The 10117-nt window shown below is 51.0% G+C and overlaps 1 protein-coding gene across 1 annotated transcript; it reads left to right on the top strand.

The window, feature by feature from the left end:
• Positions 1 to 394: 394 nt before the first annotated feature.
• LOC123345531 (zinc finger protein RFP-like) lies at positions 395 to 9374 on the top strand. The gene is made up of 7 exons (XM_044982505.1): positions 395 to 811; positions 2938 to 3033; positions 3623 to 3853; positions 4401 to 4423; positions 4973 to 5088; positions 6516 to 6575; positions 8096 to 9374. Exons 1-7 carry the CDS (start codon positions 395 to 397, stop codon positions 8608 to 8610), a joined length of 1458 nt encoding a protein of 485 aa, XP_044838440.1. The 3' UTR covers positions 8611 to 9374.
• Positions 9375 to 10117: the final 743 nt, after the last annotated feature.

Below are 10117 nucleotides of genomic sequence, written 5' to 3'. Positions count from 1 at the left end.
TTTACAATAAATATAAAAATTGTTTAATATGAGCATTATGTATCAATATTATATAGTATAAAACAAGAAAGAATCCCCCCAATTCTGACTATCGCTCCTTAGACACACAGACCCTGCTCCTGCAGGCTCAACCTCACAGGGAGAGCTGACGTCCATGTGAAGCCCCAGTGACCCTCCCCACCAGCACAGGGGCTGATTGCCAGACCACAGCCCTAGTGGTAAATTTTTCACCACAACCTCCAGGGCTCTGATCTTACAGGTAGGCCCCTTCCAACTGAACAAAGAGCAGGAGTCAGCTCCAGGAAGGGAAACACCCCCTTGCTGCTGCAGGCGGGGCATAGTGTGAACTCAGGAATTTGAAACAAAGCCTGTTACAAACTGCCCAGAGGGAGCCATGGCTGCAGAGAACCCCGTGGAAAGTCTCCAGAAGGAAGCGACATGTCCCGTCTGTCTGGAGTATTTCACAGAACCTGTCATCCTGGAGTGTGGGCACAATTTCTGCCGAGCCTGCATCAGCCAGTGCTGGGAGGGATCCGCTACAGCTGCCTCCTGCCCCCAGTGCAGACAAACTGTGCAACAGAGAAACCTCCGTCCCAACAGGCAGCTGGCAAACATGGTAGAAATCGCCAAGCGACTGAGTTTACAGGCAGCAAAGGGAAGCGGAGGGGACGGGGTGTGTGAGGAACACCAGGAGGCTCTGAAACTGTTCTGTGAAGAGGATCAAACCCCCATCTGTGTGGTGTGCGACAGATCCCGGGCTCACCGCGCTCACACGGTGGTTCCCATCCAGGAGGCTGCCCAGGAGTACAAGGTAGGGAACTGCTGTCCCGTCTAATGGATAATAACCTGTAATTGATATGCAAACTTAATAGCATCACAAGTTTCCTGAGACTGGTGTACCTGTGTCACTCAGTTGTGTTTAGCCTTCATTGCATGAAAGAGGCTGTACAAATTAATAATACTCCAGCCTGGCAAGAAAGGCAAGAGAACGATTTAAAAATTGTCTGATGTGGGAAAGTTTTCTCTGAGCAGCTGAAACCTTTTCAAACCCAGCTCCCACCAGTGAACTAAAGGAACTCTCTGCAGACCAGAATTTATTAAATGCCCAGTGAGGTTTGATTCACAAGAGCTGCAGGCCAGTCTATGTGGGAGCGCTGCCTTCAGGCTGGAGAAGGGGGAGTTACAAGCTGTGGCTGTTATTTCTGATTGTATCACAGTGTTTATTATTGTTATTGGCATCCCAGCAGCCCCTACAACCCCCAGATGAGATCTGACCTCGATTGTGGGGGAGCCCTGTAGAAAACCCAGTGAGGGACAATCCCTGCCCTGAGCCATTCATAGTCTAACTCAGAGGTGGGGAAACTACGGCCCGTGGGACCCATCCAGCCACAGGACCATCCTGCTCGTCCTCTGATCTCCTGTCTGAGGAGGCTGGCCCCTCCCCGCTCCCATATTGTCCCACCCCTGGTCTAACTGGACAAGAGAGGCAAAAGATGGAAGGGGAAACTGAGGCACAAAGAGGGGAAGTGACTTGTCCAAGGTGACTCAGTAGGTCAGTGTCAGAGCTGGATATAAACCCCCATTTTTCCAAGGCCAAGCCCAGTGCCCTAACCACTAGGCTATACTGTCCCCTCAGGAGCATGGAGCAATGATGACATGTGGACAGTAGGAGGAAAAGACTCCTTGAGAAAAGCCCCAGGCTCACCAGGGAGACCAGGTTTCCCGCGGGGAATCTGAACTCCTGTGTTACTCCATGAAGAGTTAAACTCAGATGCTACTGGTCTGGACTAGAGGAGATCACTGGGCTAAACGATGTGTGTGACCCCGAGCACCTTCAGTCCGCACACAAAAGGGCTCTAGACAGCTCAGGTCCATGCCAAGTACCACTGGGATTACACTGGGTTGTAGCAAAACCAACCCCAGGCTGGAGCTGACCGGTGCCAGTCTGACCTGCTCTGTTGTGTACGTGGGCAGGGACCAGCCAGAGCTGTTCTGTTAGTCCCACCAGGCAGCCTTTAGAAATCTCCCAGAATGCACTGCTTCCGGGATCTTTACCAGGGAATGGGACAGTGGGGACCTACCCAGAGGGCATTGCCACGGAAAGGGTTTAGGGCAGCACTGGGGCAAATCCCAACAGTTCCTTATACAAATCTGCCTCATTAGGAGGGGCCCTGAAGCATCCCCAGAATATAGGACATGCCCACGCCTGCCTGCATGGGGCCCTCCCACACCTGAATCGATCAGCCTGCTTGGGCCCTCCCCCGCCTTTGTCAGCTCGACCCCACCTACATCATTCTGCATGGAAGTGCCACTCACACCCCTGCCCCCACCCTCACTGGTGTCCTCCTGCATCCTCGGTCTCCTTTTCCCCCTTTTTCACCGGACAAAGCCACACCCAGTGCTGGGACCCTACCAGACACGAATAGTGCTCCACAAAACTGGGACTGTGGAGCTTCCAACCAGACGAATGGCCTCCTGACGTCTCATTGGGTTTGCCCTGTTGCCTAGACCAGCTCAGCCCAACCAGTGCAGTCCCCAGGGCTTCAGAGCTGAAATCCCAGCCCATATTGAAACCCTGGTGGCTTCTGGGATTTGTATCACTTTGTTCATAAAACCTCAAAAACAGATTTATTGATTCACCCCCATGTGACTCCAATGTCCTGTTATGCTCTGTACCACTCATCAATTCACAAATACCAGTAAAGCTTGGTTATAATTGAGATCTCTCCCTAATTACTAAAAAAGACTGAATCTGAATTGGTAACGAGTCTGATAATGACACACTCCCAGTCTGCACTGATAAGGTTTCATCTCCTTCGTGGCCCTAATGTCACAAAGTGATTAGGACCAACAGTCATCTTGGATGAAAACACGAAAAGCTCCACACCCCTCTCAACCATTCAAATTCAAGTTCCCAAATCATTTCTGTTTCTGCAGCAAAAAATCCAGACCCAATTGAAGACTCTGAGGGCAGAGCAAGAAAAGCTGCTGGGATTGAAAGTGACTGGAGAGGGGAAAAGCCAGGAGTATCTGGTAGGTGCCTATTGTTATGAACCAGCAGGGACTGGCAGTGGGACGTCTGTTTGGAGGCAGATTCCTGTGTGTGGCCTTGGTGAATGTGGGCTTGTGTGTGTTTCTCCATGACCATGGATTACTGGGTTAGATTGGTGCATAGACAAGCCCTAAGCTTCCATTTCAGCTGGTCAGTTAATGTCTAGATCTTGTGACTTGCCCGGAAATCCCCCCCAAGTGAACTGAATGTCCCCGTGAAGTGCTGTCCACTGGGTCTGGTCATTTTGTGCATTAACATGTTTGTTTCTTTTTTCTCCCCTGGTGTCTCTGTCAGTGTAGTGCTGAGTCCTGCCTCCTGCTGCTCTGGGTCTGAATTCCCAGAGACCATGAATGACATAATATACTAACATGACAGACATGGAAACCTCCCTTTCAGAGAAACAGGGGCTGAAGGGGAAGCTGTGAGAGATTCCTCTCCCTAGGGTAAAGTCAAATGTCCGAAATCTTAGGATTTTCAACTAAGTTCTCCCTCCTGCGCACTCAGCTCTCCGTGAAAGGACCCCAGGCTCCATCCATGTCCCTGACCAGCCCTTGCCCTATTTTCGTATAGAAACAAACACAAACCGAGAGGCAGAAGATTATGTCTGAATTTCAGCAACTGCAGCAGTTCCTGAAGGAACAAGAGCGACTCCTGCTGGCCCAGCTGAAGAAGCTGGATGAGGCGATTGTGAGTTTCCAGAATGAAAATGTCAGTAAACTCTCCGAGCAGATTTCCCATCTCAGTGAGCTGATCAGTGAGCTGGAGGGGAAGTGTCAGAAGCCAGCGAGTGAATTCCTGCAGGTGAGACAGAGCACCCATGGAAAAAAATTAGTAGGTGCTTAGCACCCTATGGCAGAAAGCTCCCCCCTCTACCCACAGCACCTCATGCCCACCGATCAACTCCTCCCCCTCCCTCCCAGCACTTCCCACCTGCCTCAGTGGTAAGAGGGAGGGTGGAGGTGTGGCATTGGGGAAGGGGAGGAGTTGGGGCAGGGCCTGGGGTTGAGCACCTCCAGGGACAATTAGAAGCCAGCACCTGTGGTTAGAAACATCCCAGATCCCCACACAGGGAAGGGAGGGCTTCTGAATCATAAGCACTGGAGCCAGCGGTCAGAGATCTGAGTGTAACTCGGCGTGTGCATTGCTGACATGTGAGTGACTATTGTTCTTTGCAGAGTTACAGACAGAGATCTTAGAGATGGAAAAGCCCCATTAGCTCAGGGAATCCATGGCCCTGGGGTCAGGGCAGGGCCTCTCTTCCCCATATTTGCAAAATCCCTTCCCTGGGATCCCCTGTGTGAATCAAATGAAACTGACGATCTTTCTTCTCTCTCTCCCTTCCCTCTAGTATGTCAGAAGCACCTTGAGCAGGTACGTGGCTCACTCTCACTCCCTCTCGCACTTCAAAATACTGGGAAAGGACTTAATGGTGATGTTAGCACTGCATCTCCCCAGGGCTGTACAGCAAAATGTGTGGGGAAGGTCACATTCTAGATACAAATCTCTCTGATCAACTTCATCCGGAGGTTCTCACCCTTGCAGATTCTCCAGTCAGTGGGAAGGACTGACCTCAAGTATTTCCCAGAGATGTCACCTCCCTGGGGGACTGGCCTCCTCAGGATAGTGGAGATGGAAAATGGGCCTGTTACTGCCTGTTACTGCTGGGGCCCTGGTTACCATTCAGCCCAGGCCAGCAGAGGTCAAGAGTCTCTCCCGCCTGAGGACCGTTTGGAGACCTGTGTGGAATGAGCTGGGGAGGTGGGAGTTGGTGCCTCAGTCTAGTTCCTAGGGGACAGATTTCTGCAGCTGGGAGAAGCAGAAGAATTCTAACTCCAGGCCCATTAGAGCAGCGACTCGCTAGCAAACACTTATAATGAGTCTCATAATGAACTGTAATCACATGAAATTGTTTCTCTATAGGTGTAAGAAGAGGAAGTTGCAGCAGCCAGTGGAGATTTCTCCTGAACTGGAGGAGCGAGTCAGTGGTTTCTCCCAGAAAACTATTGCGCTACAGGAGGCTCTGAGGAAGTTCAAAGGTACCTAGAACGGATCTAGGAGGGGAAACTGGGATCAGTGTCTGAGACTGTGGAAAGAGAATGGCGCTGGTCAATTGGTTGATAGTTAGATTATGCTTCTATTTAATTGTTGGATGAGAATGCCACACACTTAGGGTCCAAGACACTCAGACTGATTAATTCAACCCGTTATTTGTTCCAAAAGCATGTCTTGCCATTACAATTACTGTTAAAGTAAGAAATGACAGACATACTGAAAGAAATACTGCCCAGTTACCTTCTCCTGGGGCATAGACAGGTCATGATGCATTTCTCCTATGATGCTCCTTACAATTTCTGACGTATTATACACATCCAAATTATATATTTATTAGTTCTTTTCCAATCACCTTTGAATGTTATGAATAGGCAGTATCTTGTATAACTCATACACTACACATGCATGTGTGTTATGCATTGTAAGTATCTTCTAATTGGCAGGGCTTTTGCTGTCCAAGCTATTTTCAGTTATTCTTGTTTTTGATTCTTTCATTACCAGTCATTACACACTGACATGTATGGGTCACTTTGACCCTTTTCTCCACATAGGATTTTTTGGACTTTGCTAACTGCTCCTGGGCAGCACATTGTGGGTGTCTGGTGTCTTTAAGCACATTGTGTGGTCGAAACATCTCTTTATCCCACAGAGTAACTTATGAACACATCACTTAATAACATTTCCCTTATGTCAAATACGATGATTTCTGAAAATCTTACTTCATCATATAACAGAAAATGTTCTACCAATCCCAAAGGATCGGACACATTACGCCTCAGGTTAACAAATGTTTCAGATCTTACCCAAATATACGCTACAGCCATTTCTTGTTAACGAAACTACACTTTATTAAAAAAAAAAAGAGAAAGAGTATGGTTAAAAGATCAATATACACACAGACATGAGTTTGATTCATCGAGGTTCAGATTCATAGCGGAGCTGGCGAGCTTTCTAGCTGTAAAGAGTTCTTTCAGAAATAGTTCATAGTCCAGTGTCAAATATCACCTTGAGGGCGTACCAGCATAACTGGGACCACAGTCTTGCGACACATCCCCTTATGAAACCCTTATGAAACCCTTATGAAACCTAATCCCCTTATGAAACCTAAGCCAGACACTTCCCCTTATGAAACCTAAGCAGATCTGGGATGACAGAATCAGAACCCAAGGGTCTTTTCTACAATTTCATGTCTTTTGACAACCTGGGAGTTCACAAGGATGTTGGGTCCATTGCTGGGAGATGCGTGAATGAGAGAGGAAAGAGGTTTCAGACCTTTTCACATTAAATACCTGAGTGTGTCTCTGTCTCTTTCTGTGTCATGATGAAAACACAGTTCTAGGAGATCAGAGTGGTGATGCTGTTATAAATATGAAGCCTGAAATCTCACCTCTCTGATCCTTTCCCCCTCCAGACACTCTGCCGTCTGCACTGGAGAGAAAAAGAGGGGAACCACTCGGAGCACACAGACAGGGTGAGATTGCAGCCGCTTCCCAGCACTGGCCCCTGTCAGCGGCCCCACCCCTGCTCCTCTTCCCCCAAGACCCTGCCCCTGGCCAGGCCAGAAACCAGAGCCAAGCTCCCACCCTGGGAGCCCGAGTGGCGCTGTGGAGCCCTGCACCCTCCACCTGCCCTGGGTGGAGCACCCTGGGGAGCAGGGACATGGGACGGGGGCTGCTCTCAGGCCCCTCAGGTCAAGGGCTCTCCCCAGCAGGCAACGCTCCCAGCCTGGCCAGGTGTCAGGGCTTGGTGGGAAGAGGAGTAATGGGGCAGGGCCACAGAGTGGGCGGGGCCACCAGTGGTGGGATCTCGTGCCCCACCCCCAACTTCTACCAAGGGTCCGGTATTCCTGGGGAGATCCCAAGCCAACATCACGCATTCGAGGGAGGGGGCACCTGGGCTGGAAGCTGCTCTTAGGCCCCCCAGAAACCCACCCAGCAGAGGTGGAGGATTAGAAGCTCTCCACAGCAGCCAAGTTCTCAGCCTGGCCAGGGGGCGGGGCCTCAGCAGGAAGAGGGGGAGTGGGGCAGGGCCATGGAGGGGGTGTGGCCACAGGCGGTGAGACCTCGTGCCCCCCACCCAACTTGTTCCAAGGTTCCAGAACTCGTGGGGAGATCCCAGAGTGACATCACACAAACAATCCTGACACCAACCTTAGTGCTGAGTTCATGCCCACACTGATGAACAGAAACATTCACTGAGCAGCACCTGAACAGAGCTCTCTGCCCTGAAGGCTGACACATCCCTCTGCTTTACCCTAGTGGAGAGGTCTCCCCATCGCTCTTCTCCAACATCCTGCCTTTCCTGTGGGCAGGGCTGGGCTCTCCCACTGGAGCTGCTCCCTGCTTCCTGGATTGGGGAGACGCTCTCCCTGTGATGCTGCCAGCTCCTCCCTTCTCTCTAGGCTGGGGATGGGGCTCCCCCACCCAATGCCACCTCCTACTCTCTGATGTTAAACGGCTCTTCCCCAATGCTGCACCTTCCTCTCTGGTCCCCAGCCTGGGAGTGGAGGCTGCATTAGGGGAGGGAGCTTCCCTCTGGGGTTTAAAGCTGGTACCGGCCTCCTCTGCTCCCTGCTCAAGAAAAGCTTCTGACGCCGTCCTGGCTGTGTCTGCGCCCCTGGGAATGGAGCAGCCCCAGCAGGGGGAGCTGGGAGCTGAACCTTCTGGAAGCAAATGAGAAACACACTAGGCCCTGGTCTATGCTAAGGCGTAGGGGGGGGGGGGTCGAGCTAAGATGATGCGGGGGAGGGAGCTCGGGGATCGATTCATCGCGTCTAGACTAGACTCTATAAATTGATCTCCGATAGATCGATCACTACCCTGAGGAGCTGCAGTGACGTCCCTGCTCAGTCTCAGGTGCCCAGGACAGAGGCAGCTCCCTGGGATCCAGGCCTGTCCCAGCCAGGACAGAGCTGCTGGGGAGTGTGAGAAATGGTCCCAGCCTCCCCCAGGGCTGAGCTCTGCCCCTAACGCTCTGATTCTCTCTCCCCAGCGAATGTGACTCTGGATCCAGACACGGCTCATCCCAACCTCGTCCTGTCTGAGGATCGGAAAAGTGTGAGACGGGGAGACACACGGCAGCGACTGCCCAACAACCCTGAGAGATTTGACACTGAGCCCTGTGTGCTGGGCTGTGAGGGATTCACCTCGGGGAGACATTGCTGGGAGGTGGAGGTGGGGGATGGGCGATACTGGGCTGTGGGGGTGACCAGAGAGTCTGTGGGGAGGAAGGGAGAGATCAGCCTCAGCCCTGAGGAGGGGATCTGGGCTGTGGAGCAGTGGGGGGATCAGTTCTGGGCTCTCACCCCCCGTGTGACTCCCCTGCCCCTGAGTTGGGTCCCCAGCAGGATCTGGGTTTGTCTGGACTGTGACCGGTGGCAGGTGACATTTATCGATGCTGGTGACGAGGCCCCGATCTTCACTTTCCCACCAGGCTCCGTCCCTGGGGAGAAAATCCGACCCTGGTTCTGGGTGGGGCGGGGATCCCGGCTCAGCCTCTATCCCTGAGACACGCAGTTAGGGGAAATATCTCACTGGGAGCAATGAAATCAGCCTCTCTAGCCTCACACACCCTTGTCTCTATGACCTCTCCCTGTGGACTTTCTATCACACACCCTTGTCACTGTGACCCTGGAGGCTTCTGCATGGTAGAGAAGCCAATCCCATCACTGACCCAGGGACTGTGCAGCCTCTTTGCCGCTGTCCTCTATGATCCTGGAGGACCCCGGGGATTCTGGGTCAGACAGTGCCACTGAAACATGGGCGGGGCGGGGGGATCCGACTGGGAATGGAAAAATGGGTTTCTCTAGCCAAGTAATCCTAGTCCCTATGGCCTGGAGGACTCCTATCCACCCAACCTCTGGCCTCCTAGCTCTGTGATCCCTGGAAGCTCCTCCCCCTCCCTCCCTGCAGCATCAGGTATGGGAGGGGTAGGTGTGAAGAACTTCTGGGGGTGCAGGAGGAGAAAAGAGGTTTTAACATCAATGTAATAAATCCACCTCCAGGAGAGGCAGTAGTTAGAGCAACAAAAAAATTTTCCTTGACCTATCTGCATCTACATCAGGGATTAGATTGACCTAACTACATCACACAAGGTGTGTAAGTTTTCACAGCTCTGAGCAATTGTCATATCTATAAAGGGAAGAGAACAGCCCTCCTGTGTACAATACTATAAAATCCCTCATGGCCAGAGACACCAAAATCCTTTTTTACCTTTAAAGGGTTAAGAAGCTCAGGTAACCTGGCTGACACCTGACCTAAAGGACCAATAAGGGGACAAGATACTTTCAAATCTTGGTGGGGGGAAGTTTTTTGTTTGTGCTCTTTGTTTTTGGGGTTGTTCGCTCTTGGGACTAAGAGGGACCAGACATCAATCCAGGCTCTCCAAAACTTTCTGAACCAGTCTCTCATGTTTCAAGCTTGTAAGTAACAGCCAGGCAAGTCGTGTTAGTTTTATTTTTGTTTTCTCAACTTGTAAATGTTCCTTTTTGCTGAGACGATTTTACCTCTGTTTGCTGTAACTTTGAACCTAAGGCTAGAGGGGGTTCCTCTGGGCTATATGAATCTGATTACCCTTTAAAGTATTTTCCATCCTGATTTTACAGAGATGATTTTTACCTTTCTTTTTTTAATTAAAAGCTTTCTTTGTAAGAACCTGATTGATTTTTCCTTGTTTTAAGATCCAAGGGGATTGGATCTGGACTCACCAGGAATTGGTGGGGGAAAGGAGGGGGGATGGTTAAATTCTCCTTGTGTTAAGATCCAAGGGGTTGGATCGGTGTTCAGGAACTTGGTGAAAAAAATCTCTCAAGGCTACCCAGGGAGGGGAAGGTTTTGGGAGGAAAGGGGGTGTTCCAGACTGAGGAATCTGGATGGTGGCAGCGAAACCAGATCTAAGATGGTAGTTAAGCTTAGAAGTGTTTATGCAGGTCCCCACATCTGTACCCTAAAGTTCAGAGTGGGGGAGGAACCTTGACAGCCATGTAGCTAGATTAACCTAAGGTTTAGGGGTGGG

This window comes from Mauremys mutica, chromosome 12, assembly GCF_020497125.1.
Source record: "Mauremys mutica isolate MM-2020 ecotype Southern chromosome 12, ASM2049712v1, whole genome shotgun sequence".
Lineage (NCBI taxonomy): Eukaryota > Metazoa > Chordata > Testudines > Geoemydidae > Mauremys > Mauremys mutica.
The sequence above is the reverse complement of the archived record's forward strand: the minus strand, read 5'-3'. Positions and strand labels throughout refer to the sequence as shown.

What these genes read in the sequence shown, in the direction of transcription:
- LOC123345531 (XM_044982505.1), top strand. Translation starts at nt 395, where the DNA reads ATGGCTGCAGAGAACCCCGTGGAAAGTCTCCAGAAGGAAGCGACATGT. An exon ending in AGGCTGCCCAGGAGTACAAG is followed by an intron (nt 812 to 2,937) that starts GTAGGGAACTGC and finishes CTGTTTCTGCAG; the next exon opens with CAAAAAATCCAGACCCAATT. An exon ending in ACTCGGAGCACACAGACAGG is followed by an intron (nt 6,576 to 8,095) that starts GTGAGATTGCAG and finishes CTCTCTCCCCAG; the next exon opens with CGAATGTGACTCTGGATCCA.